Genomic DNA, 23546 nt, shown 5'->3' with positions numbered 1-23546 from the left:
TTCTAAAGAAACAAAACATATTTATCTTATATAAGTAGGGGTATGCAAAAATTGAATCGAAAAAAATTGATATTGATTTATTGCTATTAGGTTATTGGATTAACGAATTTTTAATAATTTTGTAAATTTTTTTATCGTTATCGATTTAGATTTGATTTTTTTAATATTATTTTATTAGATAAATTGGTAACTCATTAAGATAGTAGAAATTTATTACTTTATCACTACCTAAATATTAAATATTCACATCAATATCTTATTGGTTAGTGTCTTTTTCGTTTATCATTCAATTCACACTTCGTTGTGATTTTGAGTTCACAACTTCATATTATACAAAACATCAAAAAGTAAGAATCACATTCCTCTTAATTTATGTATTATATTATTATTATTTCTATTTTATAAACATTTTGTAAAGTTACATTATTAACTTGTCATATCAAATTATTGAAGAAATCATATGTTTGTTTTGTAAGTATTTTCTTATTATCGAACCGACCAAAATCAATAAATCGAAAATCAAAAAAAAAAATCCTATAAAAGGAGAAAAGACATAAAGTGACACCTGAAGTTGTTCCGAATTTTCAAAAAGACACCTAAACTATGCAAGTGTCCTATTACCCCCCTAAACAATCCTGAACTGATATTATTACATCATTTTTTGTCCACCTGGCATGGAGAGTGTATGCACTCTCTTAAAGAGCGTGAACAAACTAAAAAATGAATATAATTTATTTTACAAGTATTTTGCTATAAAATATATTTTCTGTTTTCTATTATTTAACTTTTTCTCCTTATTATTTTTTTTCTTTTCTTTCTTCCTTCTTCAAAAATTCATTGAAGTTTCTCACTTTCAATGTCACCTTTTACCACAACTCCACCTCCCTTTTTAGTACTATTAGTTTAACTCTCTTCAATTTTAAAATTATATCTAAATATTTTGTTACATTTCGAACAATTTGATAAACCCATTAGATTTCAAGATGATTAGTAGGAATTATTTAGTTTTTTATCCAAATTTCAATTAAACTTTTTCAATTTTCGGAGAATTCTGATTCTTTCAGACTTATCATTTCTCGTTTTGAAGTAATATGAAAATGAGATAAATTAATTGATGATACCTTCAAAATTTTGATTTTTCTTAGAAAAATAATTAATTTTGTTATCTATTACTCAACAAAGTCTAGAAAATAGTATAATTTTGGAAAGAAAGAAATTTGACCGAAGAAGAAGAAGAAGAAAGAAAGAAAGAAAATGAAAGGGCATAACTTGACGTGGGGGTGGGGTGAGGTGAGGGTGGGAGGTGAAAAAGAAGAAAGAAAGAAAGAAAATGGAGGGAGGGGTAGCTTGAAAGTAGGGGTGGAAGATGAAATAGAATTTAAAATGAAATTAAAATTAAAATAAGTCAAAAAGTAAGAGAGAAATAAAGAAAAATTTTAAAATGAAAAAAATAATTATATTTTAAATTAAATTAACACGTGTCACACAATGATTGGTAGCTCTTGCCATTTAAAATTTGGAATTGATCGAAAAATGATGTAATAATATATGTTCGAAATTATTTAGGGAGATAATAGGACGCTCGCATAGTTAAAATGTCCTTTTGAAAATTCAAAACAACTTCAAGTGTCACTTGTGTCTTTTCTCCCTATATAAGTAGTCATTTGATTTTATGGTTTCTATCCTTCACCAATGGGTAATTTGCACTCACCATGTTATGAAGTTTTCTTGAATATTAGGGTCATTTGATTAAATGGTCTCTACCCTTCACCAATGGGTAATTTATACTCACCACGTTATGAAGTTTTCTTGAATTTTAGGGGAAAAGATGTGCGCAAAACATTTTTAGATCATCTCTATAAAGCATTATGTGATGTTGAAATTAATGTGTTTAGAGATGATGATGAACTTCCAAGAGGCGAGGACATTTCACGGAGTTTACATGAAGCAATTGAAGAGTCAATAATTTCTCTTGTTGTTTTCTCCAAGAGTTATGCCTCATCTAAATGGTGTCTTAATGAGTTGGTCAAAATTCTTGAATGTAAAGAAAATTTTGGGCAGTTCATTTATCCTATATTTTATGATGTTGATCCTTCTGAAGTACGCCATCAAACTGCGCAAATTGGTGATTCTCTTGCTAAACATGAATTAAATACGAGTCCAGAACAGTTGTGGAAGTGGAGAGCTGCACTTACTGCGGTTGCAAGTTTATCTGGATTTCATCTTCCAAATCTTTTTAACGGGTAATTTCAAAATAATTATCACTCCTTTTGTTCGTTTTTATTTGTCATTTATTTCTAAAATAAATTTTCATTTTTATTTGTTAGTTTTGACATATTAAAAAAAAACATAACAATTTTTTTTTATATATTTTATCCTCAACATTAAATACTTATTTTTCAAATAATTATTTTCTTAATGATTTGTTAAGTTAAAGTGGAACAAGTAAAAGTGATCTAGAGCCCATTTGAATTGATTTAAAAAAATAACTTTTAAATCAAAAATAAAAAGTCAAATTGAAATGACTTTTAAATCAAAAAATAAAAAGCAGAGGAAGACTTATTTTTGGTTTCTGACTTATTTTAAGTCATTTTTTACCTTGCCAAAAACTTCGTAACTTATTTTAAATCATTTTTGACTTATTTTAAGTTATTTTTTTTATATTTATCAAACACTTTTAAAAGTAAAAAACTGACATAAATTAGGTTTGATCAACTTTTAAATCAATCCAAATGGCACCTAGTATTTTTTCCTTTTATTTTCTTCTCTTCCTCTTCTTTCTTTCAGCTGTAAAACTTACTACCAGAGTTCATCTCTTCCTCCATTCGAGTCCAAACTACATCCACATACTATGGTATTCTTTTTCTTTCCTTTTCTTTGTCTTCTTTATTTAAGTCCCTGAGCATATCCATTTGCCATCTTTTTTTACAAAATCTAACATTATTATTGAATTTACGGTTATACAAGAAGAATAGGTGCATAAATGATAGATTCACAATATTTTAATAAATTTTGTTAACTGAAAAAGTTTGTTACAATGGTGTTTTAATGGCTAATAGTTGATTTTGAAAATTTACTTGATAGTGGAGAGTGGGATTTCTATCTATGGTTTGTGGTGTGTCGGGTTGACGTAGTGATGGTGGAGCCAAGGTTAGGAGTTTGGGAGTTCTAAATCAATTTGTTTGGGGGTTCACATGTTAATATACATATATTTATTTAATTTTCTAATACAAATATAGGGCTACGAAAAAGTTAGTGGGTTCGTCCGAATTCATGAACCCCACCTAGCTCCGACTCTAGTGGTGGTTTCAAGATGGTGTGTGATTGACGTAGCGATGGTGGTTTCAAACATTTTGATTAACCAAAACATAGGAAAATTGGAAAACATTTTCTTGATACCAAACAAAATACCTTTTCTCCCATACAAAATAGAGTAATAGATATAGTTTTACTACTACTACTACTTAAAAATTTTCTTTTCTGCAGTCATGAAGCAAAATTCATTGAGGTGATTATCCAGGAGGTATTGCGTAAATTAAACCACAAATATATAGACATTGCAAGGCATCCCGTAGGAATTAATTCTCGTGTCAGTAAACTGATAAATAAGTTGGCATGGACGAGGGCAAGCGATGCCATATATGTTGGAATCTGGGGAGTGGGAGGTGTTGGTAAAACTACCTTAGCAAAAGCCATCTTCAACCATATTTCTCCAAATTTTGATGGTAGCTCCTTTCTTGATGTTGGATCACAAGTTTCAAGGAGGGATATCGGTTTGGTTGCTTTGCAAGAAAAGCTTCTCAAGGATACTCTCAGGGAAAAAATTGAAGTCAGCTGTGTCGACCATGGAATTCACTTGATTAAACAAAGGCTTCAATCAAAAAAAGTTCTCATTGTCCTTGATGACGTTGCTGATGTTGAAAAAATATACTCATTAGCAGGAGGGAAGCACTGGTTTGGTCCTGGCAGTAGAATTATCATTACCACCAGGGACGAACACTTGCTGAAATGTTCCACAGGTGATGTAAAATATGAGGTCAAGTGTATGACCGAAAGTGAAAGTCTACAGCTTTTCTGTTGGCATGCTTTCAAGAATCCCCTCCCTCCAGAAGACTTTGTGGAGATCTCTGAAAGTCTGGTAACATATGCACAAGGGCTTCCATTAGCACTTGAAGTTTGGGGATCCTTTTTATATAGAAGAAGCATGGTAGAGTGGAAAAGTTTCATTGAGAGATTGAAGCAAATCCCTCACGATTCGATAGTAGAGAAACTGAGAATAAGCTATGATGGTCTCCCTGATCATTCAACTAAGGAAACATTCCTTGATATCGCATGTTTCTTGGAAGGATGGGACAAGGAAGATGTTTCTAAAGTCCTCAGCAGTTGCGGTTTCTTCCCTGAAATCGGAATTAATGTCTTGATCGAGAAGAGTTTAGCAACAATAAATGAATCCAATCAACTGAGCTTGCATAATCTGATTAGAGATATGGGAAGAGAAATTGTTCGTAGAGAATCCAAATATCCAGGTGACCGTAGCAGATTGTGGGATCCTGATGATATTCGTGATTTGATTACTAGGCACAAGGTAATGGTTCATTCTACTTTGAAGCCTGACCTATACTTTCCCAAGATTAGAAAACAAGGTCTCCTCAAAATTTGTTTTAGAAAAAGTTCTTAAGCACTACCTTAATAAGAAGCTTACCAATGGAAACTTGCTTTACTTTTTAGCTAGTCAATGTGGCACACATAACTTGCTCTCATGCGTCTTCTGAAGTCTTTATATATTCATATTAAAATTTCTTCTTCTAAGGATTACAAATATCTGAAAAACAGTTGAAAGTCAGAGAAAAGTGTTTTATGGTACTCCCATTGTCCTGCAATATTGAAATTTTTTGCCTCATCACTATAAGACATCCTTTGTGCTTTATTCAAATTTAGAGACATTCTTTATGCGTTGAAAGATCAAAAGGACTTTTTGGTTCAAAGATTTGCACCTATGAAGTGGCCAGTTTTCACCTCCAGGAAAATCTTTTTTAAAAAAAAGGTAACAACAGTAGGAACAACAGCAACACTGCCAAAAATTAGCTAAACAAAGTATAACATATTTATTTTTTTCGGTTACAAACATCCCCTCTCTGCATTTAACACAAGGATCTATTGTAAGAGCAGCATGTGCTACCACATTACTCTACCTTTTGGTTCATCATTTATATATATGTATAAGAAAATTTATCATTTACGTATAAATATTATATTCACAATTATAGTATTTTAGAAGCTCTGCATGTATTGGTAATTTAATGATTGACCTTATACCAGATGTAGGTCCCAATCCATGTAGAGTAGTTTTTGCTTATTATTCTTCCTATTTTCCTTTTTGCTTCTTTTTTAGTCTCTTCCTCAAGGAATTATATCAATTGGGCATGAGAAGCACACAACCATAGCCATTGCAATATTAAGCTTTGAATTGAGCCATTAGCTAATGAGGTGCTTCGCTTTTCTTTCATTATGGAAAAGAATTAATAGTTTGACCCCTCCACTTCCGACTTTATTCACCTGACATCTCTTTCCTTAATCTTGATCAATTTATTTCCAGCACATCTTGTATGTCTTGATGGAATTGATTATTTCTCATCATGAATCCAGGGAGGGGAAAAAGTTGAGGCATTGAAGCTAGAAGAACCAGTATTTAAGGACATGCGTGTGAGTACAAAAGGATTTTCAAAAATGAAGAACCTGAGACTACTCCAGATTGATCATCTTCCTCTTGAAGGGAGCTTCAAGGACATGTTTACAGAGCTTAGAGTGTTAAAATGGCATCATTGCCATTTGGAACACTTCCCATCGGATTTGCATCCGGACAAACTTGTTATTTTGGATGTGAAATACAGTAGCCTCAAAGAACCCCCTAGTACAAAGGTCTGATGTTCTACAACTTTACTCCTTGATTTTAAACAATTACATCTGCTATTCCGGAGTTAATACATTCCTTCATTTGTTCAGCACTTAAGGTGTTTGAAGATAATGGATCTGAGCTATTGTGAGAGCCTAATGAGAACTTCAGACTTCACTGGTTCACCAATGCTTGAGAAACTAGTTTTTAGAGGTTGTTCGAGTTTGACTGAGGTGCATTCATCAATTGGATATTTGGAGGTTCTCGTGTATTTAGATTTCACTGGGTGTAAGAAACTCGAGGGACTACCTGATAGCATCTGCAAGCTGAAATCGCTCGAGAAGCTATATCTGAGTGATTGTACAAATCTACAACAATTGCCTGCTGACATGGGGAATCTTAGGCGTTTGACGGCACTTTATGTAATGGGAACATCTATTAAACAACTTCCAGTGTCTTTTGGACTTCTGAAGAATCTTCAACTCTTGGAAGTGGGAAATGACTGGAAACTTTCAGAACCTAAATCTCTTCTTTCCATCATTTCATCCTTTTTAACATCAAAAGATCATGATATTCTTCCATCTTCTATTATAAATTTACCGTCCTTGGAAGTTCTAAAAGTTCCTTTCTTCAATCTGTGCCAAAGAGATATTCCCAATTGTCTTGGCCGATTATTCTCACTGCAAGTCTTAGATTTAAGTGGAAATAATTTTCACAGCCTACCCTTCACTCTTAGTCACCTATCCAACCTAAAAACCCTTAGACTCTATGGATGCCCAAATCTCCTTATGCTCCCAGATCTTCCTTGTAACCTAGAAGAACTATGCACAAGGAATTGCAGGTCACTAGAAATGCTTCCAGATTTGTCAAGTGCAAACAGATTGCAACTGTTGGATTTCTGTGATTGCAGTAAATTGATTGAGATTCGGGGCCTTGAGAACCTTAAATACTTGAAGTATATGAATGCAATAGGTTGTATGCTCACAAAAAATCCTCTATCTGAAGGCTTCTTCAAGGTTGGTTGCTCTGTCACTTGTATAAATCAAACACAGTTTTTCCCTTGTACACTTCTCTATGTGACACCTTTTCTCTGATCCATGTTTAGGCAAATTCTGCACCCAATGGCGTAAATGTTTTTCTTCACTGCAATGAGATTCCTAGTTGGTTCGGCTATCGGGTTGTGGGATCTTCAATATCTTTGATTGTGCCACGATACATGGAACAAGAATTTCTTGGCATGATTGTTTGGGCTATTTGTGAATCTCAAGGAGAACATTGTGATGGAACCCCCATTGCCATCATCACCGACCTGACAAATGGGATTGAATATCCTCTTTTTGGTGTAGATATTGCAATACGGTATGAGAGTTATGCATGGGTGAGCTATATGCCAAGACGACATTTCAAACGCCCAATAAAAGGCGGTGAGAAAATGATGGTTTCTATCAAAGAGCGTCATTCATCAAAAGAAGGTTTAAGAAAGAAGTTTGGGGTTCATCTTTTGTTTGCAACCAGCCCAAAAGGAAAGTTATTTCTTTTGAGCAGATTGTGACAGAGATGATGGAGTTGAGGCCTTGCCTTTGGTTCAGGTTCAATATTTTTCCAACTTTTCTTGGGCTGCTGGGGTTTTGATAAACATCCAACCTGAGAACAAGTATTGTGTGTATGCATTTTGTAAGACCTTCCTACTTTCATTCTGACTATATATATGGTAGTTTCTAAAAAAAAATTATGGTTGATATTGTGGTAGCAGTTGAATGTTATGTACTTTTAGAATTAGATGTTTAAAATGATTTGGTTTTCTATGCAATACAAAAAGAGTTGATACCTAAAAGTTCTCCTAAATTATTCACGTTTTGCTAGTAAAATACTTAAAACTATGAGGTGTTATGTTACTTCTGAGCTTATAATGTTCTTTAAGCCAAAACCCCTGTGTTGCTGTTACCCCAGCATTGTGACATCACTCTCTTTGTAGTGTGTAGGAGCTACACTGTAGGGCCGTAGGCATAGGCCGAAAAGAGCATTCATGTAGCATCTTACATTCATTTTTTAAAACTAGTTATTCTTATTTGCTATTTTTTCTTCTCTTTCTTTTCGTATTCATTTCTTCTTCTTCAGAACTCTACATCTTTTGCTAAAAACAGTAAACTAGTTGAAAGCATCGCCTTAGAGTAAAAGCAAAACTTAATATAATTAGAAAAATATAAACCTAGTCATACATCTCTCTGAATAAACCTTTTATGAAGCTGTTTGACAATCTTGATGTCCAACACGAAAGAGCCTCAGCTGTTGAAGCATGTTCATTATGAGATAGCTATAATCCGTAATTGCCATCAATTGGAAAGGTGTACAGGTAAAACACTACGTATCTGGACTATGCTTTGTCAGAACAAATGGAGCTATTAGAACCTGCAGATTTATATCTTCACTCTTTATGCCATATATCAAATGGTTTTTTCTGGTTCATTTTATTTTTATCCGAAAATGTGAGATCTTCAAGTACAAATATTAGGAGTTGTCCCTCAAAACTTGTTTTCTAATTTAGACTGCTTGCTAGGCCAGAATAAATGGAACAGCGGCTGCTACAAATAGTATTATTCTTGTATAATAAGAACTAAAGAGAACTCCCATTTTTCAGTTCTGGAGTGTGTAAGTAAGCATGATCCAATGATTGGGACATTCTGCTTATTGCTAAGAGGACAGTAGAAACCCATGAAATTGAAACCGTTTTCTGTTATAAATTTAATGCATGTTATTTCCAGTTTATTTTGTTTTAAGTCTGAAGAAGTGAGATTTTTAAGTACTAATCTTAGAGAGTTAAAAAAAATTTAAAACTGAGATGACATGCTAGGCTGGTGGAAGTGGATTACTGGTTGCTACACTTACTATCATTCTTGTGTTGATAATTAGAATTAAAGAAAACTTGCAATTTTCAATCTTGAAGAGTCGGCATGATCAGCAGTTTGGGATATTCTGGTTACTGTTCAAAGGATTGCAAGTAACTTCATGAAAGTGAGATAGTGGAGTTTGAAATGCTCTGTGTGGTTCCTTGGTTTGTGTTCTATTACAACAAAAGGTTATATTTGATCTGTGTTGTGTATCATGACGTAGTGTGTTTTTGAATTTTTTTTTGAAACTGGTAATGTTGTATTCCTCAGCATTAAGGTATGCTGGAGACCTCCAAAAAGGTAGTAACAAGCTAAAACAAGAGACTAATTACGGTAATCCTAAAAGATCTACTAATTGTTCAGCATTTTCTATACAATGTTCTTTACACCAAAAGTAGAAAGTTGCAATGCAGCTCCCTTTGATTTTCTGAATGCTGTTGAATCTATCTTCAAAGTTTCTTCCATTCCTCTCCCTCCAGATAGTCCACCAGATACAGTGTGGGATTATTCTCCACCACTTCTTCTGTGTCTTGCTTCCCCCTCTCCTAATCCAGCAACTTAACAAGTCTGCTGTGTGCTCTGGCATTGACCATTTTGTCTCTGTTGAACTGAGGAACATAGTCCAAAGCTGAGATGCGACTTTACAATGGAGAAACAGATGATTATCTGTCTCTCTAGCCTCACTACATAACATGCATCTCGACACAATTGGCAATCCCTTTTTCTGCAGGATCTCATGAGTGAGGCAAGCTTTCGTGATTACTAACCAAGCAAAGCACTTGACTTTAGTAGGAGCCATACTTTTCCATACATTCTTCCAAGGACCTATTTTGTTCTCAAGCATCCAAGATACCTCTTTTCTATAAATTCTGCCTACAGAGAACTTGCCATCCTCATCATGTTTCCATCTAAAAGTGTCATCTCGCACTTGCGTTTGTTTTAATTGTTACTCGACTAATGAAAAACACTCAGTTGGATGTTTGGAACTTTTTGGGACATGTCTTTTGTCTTTCTAACCCTTCGTTATAGCTTTCAATTACTGTTCAATAATGATTATGGAGATGGATGTTGCTGATTCTTCATATTGCATGCTCTGCTTGCAGTAACTTGTGGTTCCATTGTGGATGTTTGCTTTCTCTTTGGTATTCAGAACTAAATCTAGGCTTTAGTTTAAGACATTAAATGTCAAGTAATCTTTCTTGTTTTGGTAATTTTTTCCAGGTTTAAATACATCTTACAACTTCCAATTTCACTAGTGATACATGCCTCTTTTACTTTGAAAATGCACTTACAAATCGGCGTACGCTTTGGGCAACTTTTATTCCATGAATACAGGCTTGTGTTCCTTTTCCATTTGCTTTTTGAATGCATCTGTAATATAGTCGTATGATCCATGCGATACATTTCAGTTAATTATTAAAAGTTGCCAAGATATAAACAAAGTCCCTCCCGTAGTCTGACGTAAAATAAAGATGTGTTACAGGTATCATTATCATAATTATGCTCTATAATTCAATCAGAATCTCCAACAACCATGTTTGTCAACCAAGATCTATATACATAACTAGTCATGAACCTCAACCTAAACTGTGTTTCTCCTGATTTACTCATGTAATGGATGGGATCGTGGCCCCTCCCTCCATCTTAGAGTCTTGACTGTGACTTCATCATGGAAGATTGCATCTTTGTCAAAAGCTTAGTTGAAACAGGGTCAATCCAGTTAACATGCACCAGGACTTTTAGTATAGATGCCCAGATGATGTGATTAAGGTAAATGACAACTTCTTGGGATTTTCCTCCAGACCTTCTTGATCAAGACATTGATGATTTCGTTGGTAGCTCAGGTGTCCACTTTCTAGTGCATATCGAGTTAAAAAGGAATAAACTTAATATCAAATTCTTGTGCAAAAGTATGCACTTGTCATCACTGAATATTGTATGTTTATTGATTATGATCGATTATAGAGTACCAATATAAGAATAATTTGGTTCTTGAATGAACTAAATCATATCATCTTACCTAACTGACACCCCATCTGAAATACTCCATTGAAACCACATAAAAGAACATGTCCTTTGAAACTATGCATGTGTAGGAGCACTTGCGGGAAACTCCTTGCCGAGGGCCTGTGCACCCCCGGGATTAGTCGGGGCTCAAAGAGACTCGGACACCCGGTGCAAATAAAAAAAAAAAAAAAAAAAAAAAAAACTATGCATGTGTAGGAAGTTCAGCTAAAGACTAACTTGGTTCTATCCTTTCCAGTAAAGAAAAAAAGTAAGCTTATCGACTGAACAAGGACTGTAATACCGTCCGGAATTGCTGAAACCAATCATTACATGTCCAGCTTGAGAGTCAGCATATTGATAAACTCGTTAAACATCACGCTCAGCCCTTAATACAGCATCCATCACAAATGGCAACAGCTTTAGCAGTAAGAGATGACCTGTCACAACTTGTCGTGGATACACACATTAAAAGATTGACCATATTTGCCTGACGTAGAGGCAATCAAGAAAGCCGCATAAGTGAATATATAACCTACAGAAAAGTGAGCTAATCCAACCAATAGTTCAGCCATGAAACGAGCAAGCCATTGTGGAAAAATATAATCTAGAATAGGTATCATTAAAGCCAGAATAAGTACAGGTAGTGATGCCATCAAAGGGAAAATTTTATACAGGACCAATGACAATGATAGGAATAGTACAGAATTGACAATATAAACCTCATTCCATTCTGACTGGGTTTTCGCTGCATGATCAATCAACCTACCATTAGCACAGAAACATTAATTCTTAGCTTCCCAAGATAGTGTCGTTAACTTAAAAGGTTAGATAACACAAGGAGTTCTGCTAAGTTCCAGTTCTTATCTTTAGCAGGGCAAACTCTGTCTCTACTACTACCACAAGAACAATCAGATTTAAGACCAAAATCCATTATACTAGATCACTAGTACAAATACCTAGATTTAAAACTATGGACACTACACCTTATTTTCTTCCTACAAAAATTTTGCAAACTACAGATCTCCTTATAAAAAGAATCAGGTATTTTGAAACAATAAATAGTATAAACAACAGGTTTAGCAACCAGCAATAATTTAAGCACGATTTCTTTAACCACACAGCACACTTTTCTTTCCAACCTTTTTGCTTCAATAAAAGTCAGCCATTAATAATTTAATATGAGCCAAAAACCCCAATTGGACTCCAAACTGTAGTAGATATTTCTAAAATTAGCTTTAGAGCATTCCAGAAAATTAGCCATTAGGAGTATCTTCAGTTCTCCAAGATATTCTTAAAGAAAAACACTTCAAGCTTCTCTAAATTAACAAATTAACCATAATAACATTAATATCCCAGAAACCCCTAGGAGATATATTTTATAAAGCAAAACCTTGGAAACATTACATGCCTCTAACAAAAATTAAAGAGTCACTAGGAAACAGGAAGCAAGACAACACTGGAATAGCACATTGTGATGCCATTGTACACCAATCATCAACTGGGGGCCTTATTTATTTTGTACAGCACATGACAATATCCTATTAGGAAAATCATTTTATCAGGGGTGGTGGTGGAAGGAGAACTCATTCTCAACAGAAAAAAAGAAATCTTAGATCAAGTTAGTTCCAGATGCTCCAAAGGAATTCCAAAATGCAGCAGAATCCCTCCTTTCATTGAATCAGTCCAAATGTACAATCAAATTATCATACTTCAACTTTAACGTCTCAAACAAGTATCTAATAAAGCATAAAAGCTCATGTTGCAAGTACACACACAATTTATTTAAAATAATAATAATAATAATTAGTACATACACAGTAGAGCTCGATTAAGGAGTAACTCTTCTGCCATACAGAAATGCATACATTGTGTTAAATCAAATTAGGTGAGTTATTACCTTCATGAACTTCTCTTGCAAATAGCAACACCGACAAAAATGGAGAACAATGTCAGAAAAGCTCCCTTTCTTGAGAGCATAAACTCGGTCCAGGTCAAGGGCCTTGTAATCTGAGTCAACACTTTCTGGAACTGTTCATGCAAAGCCTCCAGTGAACCGGTGTTATCAATCACAATATCTGCCTGTGACCTCTTAAGATCCAGGGACATCTGTGCATTTATTCTGCTTTTGGCATCCTCCTCCATTGATCCATCTCTAATCATGAGCCGCTGCAGCTGTGTCTTAGGATCAACCCAAACTACAACAATGGGTTTAGTCCACTTATCCATCTTGGCCTCAAACAAAAGAGGAACATCAAGAACAATTATGGAGCAACCCTTTATCCACAGCTTCAAAACTTCCATTAAAATACCACGTGAGATAAATGGTGCTAGCAACCTACATAGACACAATCCCATGTTCAAAACCTTACATTGCAACAAAAACCATTATGTGATCCTGCACCAATTCAAATCTTAGCCAATCTGATAAAACTAGGCCAAAATATAATATAATTTGGAGTAAAGCAAGAAATAAATTAGTAGCCTCCCACATTTTGTTATTCAAGATATTTTTGCTGCTCCTTAATTTGTTTCTCAAGAAGCCAAGATCCTTTTGAGTGTCAACTTCAGCAGAATAGAAAGCTAATGCTATATTTCCATTGGATTAACCTCAAAGGCTACTAATATACTCAATAAAATACCGAAAACGGAATACCAATCCCCAGAAGCAGCAGCAGTTTGCCAATGTTAAAGGTACAATTTCAAGTGGCCAATGTTTTTGATCATTGTTGTCATAAGACAACGATATGGCCACATTTTAAAATGGTAACATGTACATATGAACATATGAGTCAAAACAGCAGTAAATAGTGGAAACAATCATTACAAAAACCCAACCATGCTTAGGACTACTGCTTCACAAGGATCCTATCATATCAACTAGTGATCCATCCTCCTCTACATAGTTTTCTTTACACCAAAAATGAAACAAAAGAATACAATTCATCTTGACTTTCTGCACAAAATTGTATTTGTCTTCAAAAAATCTAAAGTTCCTTTCCTTCCAGATTGTCCATGCATGCTGGGACAAGTTTCCACCACCTCTTCTGCCTCACTGCTCCACCATCGTAGTTCCAACACATCAATAACTCACAAGTTGTTGTTGGCATAGACCACCTGAGACCTACCATGTTGAGAAATAGTTGCCACAGTTGCCCAGCAATGGAACAATGTAAAAATTAATGACTGCTAGTTTCCCAAGTAGCACCACACATATGATACCTAGAGCATAGCTGGAATCCCCTTCTTCTTAGATTTTCCTGAGTAAGGTAGGTTTCTCTTGCTACTAGACAGGAAAACATAGAAACTTAAAAGAATCCCTTACTTTCCATATGAACTTACATGGCCAGTGATCAATTTGGTGGTTTGACCTAGATAATAAGGTATAGGAAGATTTGACAGTGAAGACCCCTTCTTTGCCAGGCTTCCAGATCAAATGTCTTCAGAATCTTTGAGACCATGGAAGGAATTTAATATCTTGAACAATTCAACAACTCTTTCCAGTACCAAGTCATGTAGTAGTCTTTTGAAAGTAATGTTCCACCTCTGCACTCCCTTCACTGTTTCTATATTTGCTTCAGGTAGTGTTGCAATGCTATAGAAATCAGGGAACAGTTCTTTCACAGAGCCATCTCCAAGCCAGTCATCATTCCAGTATAGAGTTCTTCTTCCTTTACCCACCCTTATACCGGTGTTGTCAATCATAAAGTTCCAGGAAGATCTAATGGCTCACCCCATAGAGGTTGTTGACAATTCTTGTATACCACTGTCCATCTTGGCCATACTTGTCATGGATAACCCTTCTCCATAGAGCATTAGTCTCCAAGTAATACCTTCAAAACTACTTCACAAGCAAGCTTTGATTATGAGCATTTAGATTCCTTGTGCCTAAGCCTCTTTTCCTTTTGTTAGTAATGAGACTGTTCCAATTAACCAAATGTACTTTCTTGTCTTTGTTGCCTTGGCATATGAAATTCCTCCTTAATGTGTCAATTTTGTTCCTTACCTTACAAGGTGAGGAACCAGAGACAACTTTTAATGTTTAAAAAAAAAAGGAACCAGCGATATGACATATGTAGATAGTGCATCCAGATTCCAGATCACAGTTTACCAGAACTATATTCTCCCAAAGAGAGATATTGACCCTTTTAGATTGCTAGCCTCTTCTCACACCTTTCAATACCCCAATCCAGAGTTCTCAAGCTTTACTTGTTTCCCCTGGGAAGAGCCCTAGATGAATAGTTGGTAATGACCCCGCTCACATCTGAAGATAGCTGCTAGCACCTGGATGTTGGCAACTTCCTTAACTGGGAATAGCATGCTCTTACTCCAATTAACATGTAGCCCTAATACTACTTCAAAGATCACCAGAATAACTCTCAGATGTTTTACTTGGTCAATATCAGCATCACAGAGTCATCTGTTGTAATCTCAGCACTATTGTCCTCCCTGATTGCAGCTTTAAACCCCTTCAGAAAAGACCATTGTCCTTCACCACCTTAAACAACTGGTTCAGTCCTTCCACTGCAATAAGAAACAGGAATGGTGATAGAGGATCACCTTGCCTCAAACTTCTCACGGAAGGGAAAGGTCCTTCTGTGCACCCATTCACCAAGATAGAAAATTTCACAATCTTTATATCGAAGAGATCCAATTAATCCACTTCTCACCAAAGGCCATGCCTTTTAGAAATTTAAGAAGGAAGGTCCAATTAACATGGTCATGTGCCTTGAAGCATAACATCCAACAAAGTTGACTTATTTCTATATTCGCTGTTAAACTTCAAGCATAACATCCCACAAAGTTGACTAATTTCTATATTTGTTGTCGAATTGTACTCTCAATTAATCAATCAAAGCCTCAAGCCCATAATAATTTGAGGTTGGCTATATGCTCTGTATTGGTTCTCACTCTATTCAGGCTACTTCATTTCATCACTCAATAACTTGACTTTCTTAAGCCTAATAAGAGTTCTATAAAACTGGAGCTTCTCTAAATGACTGAATCTCACATGTCTCTCTAAACCGACTTCAAAATCTCTAACTAAACGGAAAAGACTATGATAAACACAAGACTTGGCGTAAATGTAATAAAAAAAACCATGCCTTTATCCTAAAAAATGATATCACCTATAAAACTGCAGGTTTCTACATTTCACATGTCTCTCTAAACTAACTCACAAATCTCTAACTAAAAAGGAAAGACTACAGTAAACACAAGATTAATGTAAATGTAACAAAAACAACTATGCCTTAATCCTTCAATTTTCAAAGAGCTACTAAACTGCCAATCCCAAAGAGATTATACTCTTTACTGACCAAAGTAAAATAAATGTCATTGATAAGAGATGTTTTAAATCTACATAAAAAAAATTAAAAAAATAAGAGATGTTTTAAGCATTTAGTATTAATATTCTGAAATATAACAGTTTGATAGCAGTTTACTTATGGTTTTTATTTCTCTGCGTTCACACTTCATGTTTACTTCTCTGAGTTCAAGTTCCAGGCACGGAAACAAGTTGTCTCATTTGTGTGGAAAGAGAACCTAAGTTCTCAAGGAAGCTCCAAAATCACCACACCAAATCAAACCAGAATCAGCTATAGGATGAAGTTTTCCAGATATAAAGTTTTTTTTCATATATTTTGATTGTAGAAAGGAACTATCCTGAACCTTTTTTATTAATGTTACTCGGCGAACATAAGAAAATAAGAGGAAGTACTAGTTTTGTTTCTTTGGATTAGACAAAAAGTATCCAATTTTTTGTTTTTAATGACAAGGAAACCTGCAGCCGCTATCCTTGGGTGCGCACAAGGTAAAGCCCCAGCTCCTATGCAATAACTTGCAAACCACATAGGCAGGGGCGGACCCATGTGGGTTCCAGGGGGTTCGCTCGAACCCCCTCGGCAAAAAATTACACTGTATATATAAGGTAATTTTCTGTATTTGTGTGGATATATATATTTTGAACCCCCAGAGATAGCCCAACAGCAGGTTCCCTGAAAATTAACAGGGGCGGACCCACGTTGGTTCCAGGGGGTTCACCCGAACCCCCTGGGCAAAAAATTACACTGTATATATAAGGTAATTTTCTGTATTTGTGTGGATATATATATTTTGAACCCCCAGAGATAGCCCAACAGCAGGTTCCCTGAAAATTAAGCCTCATGTACAGGGTTCGAATCCCTACATTAGCGTTTTATTTTTTTCTTTTACAGTTTCATTTTTTTTTAAGGTTTCAGTTCCCTTTTTCACGTTTTCTTTAGTTTTTTATTTTATAAAACATGCTAAAAGTGTGGTTTTAAACCCAAAAAAATTCAAGGGTCCGCCACTAAAACTATATACTACTACTTTCTTGAAATTTTATTTTGTTGGCTTATATATACACGTTTATACTTTTATTTTTCGCACCCCTTGAAACGAAAATTATGGGTCCGCCACTGCACATAGGAGAGGTAACCCACACTATGCAAGCCCGGTGCGACGAGCTCGACCCAGAAAGACTGAATACAGGATTAATTATCTGCTGATCTAATTGAAAGACGGATTACAGGACTAATTATCTGCTGATCCATTTTTTCCTTTATCATAGCATTATATCAGACAAGTTGAACGTGTAAATTATGTAACAATAAACCAGGAAGACTAAAAAAGTAGAACTTCACTCAGCAACTAGTTCATATTTTCATACCAAACTTTACCTATTAAGAAGCTGACGTCTTCCCGGATCAGAGAATACTATTTGACCTAGCTTTGCACGATCAACTTCTCCATTTTCCAGTAAGATATCCTCACCAAATGCGGCAACAACCTTTTTCCAACCACCTGTTCCTTTCTTCAAAACGTTCTACATAATTATATTTTTTTTGTCAATATATAGAGCTTGCCAAAAACTTGCACAAATTTTAGCGGATGGAGATAATATGCCCAAATTGACAGTTAATCAAGCATAATATTTTAAGACTCTTTATATTTGATGCCCTAAATAAACCTGGTAACGGAATAGCAAAAGGAAAAGGGAAACGTAGTTACCCGAGCTACAATGTCAGCATCAACAATGGGAATACCATGAGCCTTGAAAAGGTTGGAGACAGTGCTCTTCCCTGAAGCAATCCCTCCGGTCAGTCCGACTATCCTCATTCTTATTTTGGGAACAAAACAAGTGATGAGGAACAACTCCAGTACTCCAACTGCTCAAACTCAGTTTCTTCCTCTGCTTCTCTCACGATTCCATCAACCAACTAGCTTCTGGATTTGAGGAAATCTTCAAATCAATTTGGAATTGAACAAGTAGCTGGAGGTTCATTACCAAAAAGAATTGAATACAGAACTTCTATTGCACCATAAACTACAAACTTCTTTAGTGAAGGTAGAAACATTTTACACATAAAAGCATTAAATATGAACCTGTGATTTAAGTTGGTGGAAAGCATCAAAGGATAGACACATTATCATTAAAAAATACACACATCAAAGCACAGAGAGAGAACTCAATCATCTAAGAAGATTAATTTCAATTCACGCAATTATCAATCCATCACACATACATGCTCAGTATAGAAGTGGTGATAAAATCTTTACATGGTTCTCATTGCTCAAGAAAACATATTCAACCAAAACATTTCTACCATTGCAGTTTACTGGAGAATATGAAGCCGAGACATAAATTTTGTACCTCAAATATCTCAATAGAGGTTCCACAACCACCATCATAAATTATGATGGAACAAGTTTACTTGAGCAGATCACAAAGAAATATTACATAAGAGAATACATTATCGGAGTATTGAATGGGTGTACCACCAAAGGTATAGAAAAATTGTTCATTTTTTTCAAATTCGGTTTGGTTCAATTAGGTATTTCTGAAACGATTTCTTTTTTTTGGTTCAACTCTGTTACACCTATTCGCCTCTATCAAAGCCAGGAAATTAAATGGGAAAGTGAAGAACAGGTAAGGTCCTCTCGAACAATAACAACTACTCCATTTTTATGAATTCAACCTTCAACTGTAAAAGAAAATCAACATTCAAGTAGTAAACTAGAAGTAGCTAACCAAATGGCAAGAGAGAATAGTACCTTGACGCTGCTCTGATTCGAGGTCGGAATCGCCGGAGGCTCAGTCGGTATTCAGTCGCCGGCAGAGTGGAGATTAGGAAATACAGAATTTTGGGACAATGCAAATGCAACCATTTTTTTTTAGAAATCAAAATATTATTAACTCCGTCCACTTTTAAGAGTTGAATTATAAAAAATTTAACTAATTGATATGTAACAAAATGCATTATATAGTACTACCTAATATGGGAAAGATATATTATAACTCAATCAGATTTCTATTACTTATAGGCCAAATGGTCTGGTGGACCCTTGTACTTGTATCAATTTGTATTCTGGACCCTTCTACTTAATCACTTGTCAACTGAACCCTTATATTCAATAAAACACAATTTAACAAATCCATCTGACCATTGACCAGGCTTATGTGGCATTAGAATGTGTGAGTTGGCAAAAATGTGTAACTACACGCTTCTTTAGGCGAGTGAATAACATTTTTGAGTTAAAAAATATTAAAATTACAAAAAGTAAATAAAAAATTTAAAAACAATTAATTAAAAAAATTACCTTACTTCTTCACCACTATCCCATCCTTTTCAACCATTTTTTTGCATATCCAACCCTTCTTTCTTCTTCTCCACAATCTGTTAACATCAATTTACCAAATCTTGGGCACATCTTGAGTCCACTGATTAACCACGGAGGGAGAAAGCGGTGTTGGTGGTACTCGCCAGAGACCACATTGAATCGCAGTGGAGTGAGACCACCAACAATATTGATAGATACTGTGAAGTATGTAACCTATTCTTGCATGCTTCCTTTTAAAGGATCTGTTCCTTTAGTGGCTACCTGAGAATGGAAAGCTTATGTTGAAAATGCATCTTCATTGATCCCTGAACAATTTTGTAGATTCAGGTGAAATATAGTGTTTACACCTTGCATAGCTTTCATTGGTAGATTCAGACATTGCAACGTCTTTCATGAATTAGATCTGATACTTCTCGGCCAGATCTAGTGATGACCAGGCTTAGGTTGTTGGTTTTGTAAAGGTTGGAGGAGGAAAGGCAAATGGTTATGGTGTGCGGTGGAGATGAAGACAGGTGAGGAGAGTATATGCGATTTCGCCGGCAAAAATGGCGACGACGGCGGCAATGGCTTCTCCGGTATATTTTGGCCGTGGACAGTGAAATTGGGGAGAATAAGATATGGAGGTTTACTTTAAAGAATAATTTAAAATTTTATTATTTTACCTTTTATTAAATAATTTTGGTTAATAATTTAAAAAATAGTTATGAAATAATTATGACATGGCACTAATATATATGACGTGGATATGACATGTCATTTATATAAAGGAGAGTGAGCTACACACATGGTTAGCGGGGCTTAAAAGTTTCATTTTAATTGAGTTTAAGGGTCCAGTTGACAAATGATTAAGTAGAAGGGTCCATAATACAACTGATACAAGTACAAGGGTCCATCAGACCATTTGGCCTTACTTATATTATGAAGTAACCGTCAAATGGTAATTTTTATTAATATATTAAAAAACATTACCTAAACTAAAACCAAGAAATTTGGGAAGAAAATTTAGTAAGTTGAATGGCTAAAACGACTAATAAGAAAGAGAATTTTTCATAAACAATGAGATTTTGGAGTTTATTTATCATAATATAGTAATATTTTTTATTTATATTAAATGTAGCAAGACTTTTCCTAAAAAAAAATGATGTGCAATATAGTGTATAAGAACATGAGGATGTTGTATCATAAATATAGCCACAATAAAAAGAAGAAAATTGCGATAGAATGTTTAAAATAAAAATAAAAATGGACATCCTTTAAAATGAATTATAAAAGTAAAATGAATTTATATCTAATGTAGTTTATTAATCAAGTTAGTTGATCAGATCTTGGATCTTAGAAGTATGAAGAATTCTACTCAATCTCGAGATGAATCACTTTAAAGCAAAATCATGGGTTATAGCCTTAGGAACCAATCCATAGAGTATAAGATTCCTAGAACCCACATAAACATAATGAAACTCATTTATTCATATATGAGAAATCAAGTTAAATAATAGATTATTCAGAAAAAAATAACCGATAAGCATATAATATATATTTATATTAACTAGCGATGGTAAATATTATTATAGAGATAGTCAAATGTATCGAAGCTAAAACAAGAAATTTGCCTTCTGGGTCAATCTCATCGCATCGGATCGGACTTATCTAGTGCGGGTTATCTTCTTTGTGTAATTTACAAGCTATTGTATAGAAATGAGGAATTTACTCTTACACCCAAAAAATAGCGACAGGTTAACGTCCTCTTCATAAATTGGTACTCAAAAATGAAGAAGGCCTAAAATTAATGAAGACCCATAGTATGAGGCCTTTTAAGGTCATCACTCACCAACAATTATGGGCCTAAAAATTCTCATTTCACTATATTTCTCACAACATATTAGTGAATAACTAGTCTTCCCCGTTTTTTATTTTTAGATTTTAACTTATATGGACTAACACTGTAATTTTCATACTTTTAATATATTTTAAAAGTTACTATATAATTATAACAGGTTATTTACTGCACTCATTAAAATTATCAAATTATATTACTGCCACCAAATAATAATATTGTTAGTGTACGAAAGATTCATTATCTTTTTTCGAGGAAATGAGATCTCTTTCTCTTTTACAATTTGAATTAAAGAAAATGTCTTTTTTTTATTTTTATATCATGTAAGTATGAAAAAATAGATAAATCTAAAAATATTGATAAAAGACTAAAAACCCATTTCTCCCTTATTTTTCAGCCTTATTTAATTAGAGAAAAAGGTATTTTTCACTTTCACAATTAAAGAGACGTAATAAGTAATCAATAAAATTGAGTGGGATATTAATTAGAACAACTTTCCCATATAGCAAACATAAAAATCATATTTGTATGTTATAGCTATAGGTTGCATAATTGCGCTCCATAACAAATTTTATGTTTGCTATGGAGCTTTTGATTTGTATAATTCGCTCGATACATTCAATTTTATACAAATTGTTCAGTTTTGTATAAATTCATTTATACATTGTAATTTGTATAATAAGATCTGTATTTGTATAATTATAAGTGTATAGGACAAAAATATATGTATTTGTATTTGTATATACACTTTTCTCTCGCTTTATACAAATACAAATGCATTTTATACATTTTATACATGTGTATACCGAAGGGGTAATTGTATACCGAAAAAGGCTAATTGTATACCGAACCAGATGACAAAAAAATGGGATGTTTGCTGCGAATTACAAATAAAATAAACTATGGCTATATCATTTAATTTGAATTAATAATTTATTATTTTATACAATTTTCCCTATTAATTAACCACCAAGCTTAATTTCTTGACAAATATAATACTAGAATACGTCCACCTTTTATTTATATTTCTTGCTGTAGAAAACATGTTCATATATAAAAGGGAAAATAACGCGAAATGAAAAATATCTAGAATATATTATGTAATATAGTTATAGTTTCGATTATTTTTAATCCGTGGCTACAATTTGTGAAATTTTGCTATTCGATTTCCTAATTATATAAATTCAGAATTTGTATAATTTGGTTCATGATTGTATAAATCCAGAATTTGTATATGCTTACGCTAGCTATTTGTATACTATTTATAAGAAATTCATAATAAATTACTTTGTTTGTATATTGGCAAGTGGAATATACAAACATAGTTCTGAAAAGTTTCTAAATGTATAAATTCAGAGTTTGTATATACTTACTATGTTTGTATATTCGCTCGAAATATACAAACAGACAAGTGAAATATACAAATCACAGCCTTCATTTATATATATTTATCATTTTTGTATATTTGCAAGCGAAATATACAAACGGGCAAGCGACATATACAAATCACAGTCTCCATAGCAAACGGAACTATAGCTATGGAGCGCAATTACCGAAATTATAGTTATAGAGACTTATTATGTCTATTATTTTTGTTATTTTTGAATTTTTCTCTATATAAAAACTAGGTGTAGACTTCGTTGATCTGGTAGAGTCATTGAAGAGAAGAGCTAAGGAGATAGATATTGGGACTGTTGGGAACAATTCCTTAGGTGTTACAAAGACCGTTGAAACCTTAAAATTGCTCAAGTTTAGTGGAAATTTGAAGAAAGAAAAAAAACCTATAGAGATAGATTTTAGTTTTTTCCTCCTTTAAGCAACGAGTTTTTCGTGCTAAATATTTGTATTGATTTACTTTATTCCGTAATTGTATTGATTTACTTTATTCCGTAATTTATCTTCTTGCATAGATGCTTAAAGAACATGGTTCTTTGAGTGCTTAGGTAGCAGTCAAACCAACAATAAGTACCCATTAATAATCATATATATTTATCTTTTAAATAACCTGATAGTATCAAACTTTTTTACGTACACATGCAATAATGTATACAAACTAGGGGTGTACAAAACTGAACCAAACCGCAAACCGAGTCAACCCGAAAAAAAACCTAACTAGTGGTTTGGTTTGACTTGGTTTGGTTTTGAAAAAAAAACCTGACTATATTTGGATTGGTTTGATTTTAATTAAAAAAAACCAACCCGACATTATATATATAATTTTAAATTTTTATTTTATACATAAAAATATTTACTTTGATATAATTTTTAAATATTTCTTATACTTTTC

General features: G+C 34.0%; 3 protein-coding genes across 8 annotated transcripts; 1 reads left to right on the top strand and 2 right to left on the bottom strand.

The window, feature by feature from the left end:
• Positions 1-1702: 1702 nt before the first annotated feature.
• LOC102587037 (TMV resistance protein N-like) lies at positions 1703-7632 on the top strand. The gene is made up of 5 exons (XM_006364892.2): positions 1703-2243; positions 3487-4585; positions 5647-5919; positions 6004-6909; positions 6999-7632. The coding sequence occupies exons 1-5, from the start codon at positions 1774-1776 to the stop codon at positions 7443-7445; spliced, it is 3195 nt and encodes a 1064-aa protein (XP_006364954.1). The 5' UTR covers positions 1703-1773; the 3' UTR covers positions 7446-7632.
• Positions 7633-9109: 1477 nt separating this feature from the next.
• LOC107058470 (uncharacterized) lies at positions 9110-9580 on the bottom strand. The gene has a single exon (XM_015304211.1). It carries the CDS (start codon positions 9578-9580, stop codon positions 9110-9112), a length of 471 nt encoding a protein of 156 aa, XP_015159697.1.
• A 1093-nt stretch (positions 9581-10673) lies between these two features.
• On the bottom strand, positions 10674-18989 carry LOC102586462 (dephospho-CoA kinase-like). Of its 6 annotated transcripts, XR_001472057.1 has the most exons (5): positions 17815-18133; positions 17484-17629; positions 12686-13123; positions 10999-11234; positions 10674-10871 (listed from the first exon to the last, which is right to left on the bottom strand). XR_001472057.1 is itself a non-coding variant. In XM_015304217.1 (4 exons), exons 2-4 carry the CDS (start codon positions 17920-17922, stop codon positions 12688-12690), a joined length of 690 nt encoding a protein of 229 aa, XP_015159703.1. In that variant the 5' UTR covers positions 17923-18076; positions 18859-18989; the 3' UTR covers positions 10999-12687. The 6 variants fall into 6 exon arrangements, 5 of the variants coding, with proteins under 5 accessions (XP_015159703.1, XP_015159704.1, XP_015159705.1 ...); XM_015304217.1 differs by lacking the exon at positions 10674-10871 and adding an exon at positions 18859-18989 and having other exon boundaries at positions 10999-13123; positions 17815-18076; XM_015304218.1 differs by lacking the exon at positions 10674-10871 and adding an exon at positions 18859-18989 and having other exon boundaries at positions 10999-13123; positions 17815-18030.
• Between the last annotated feature and the right edge of the window lie 4557 nt (positions 18990-23546).

The sequence above is a fragment of the Solanum tuberosum genome, unplaced genomic scaffold, assembly GCF_000226075.1.
Source record: "Solanum tuberosum cultivar DM 1-3 516 R44 unplaced genomic scaffold, SolTub_3.0 scf00524, whole genome shotgun sequence".
Lineage (NCBI taxonomy): Eukaryota > Viridiplantae > Streptophyta > Magnoliopsida > Solanales > Solanaceae > Solanum > Solanum tuberosum.
The sequence above is the reverse complement of the archived record's forward strand: the minus strand, read 5'-3'. Positions and strand labels throughout refer to the sequence as shown.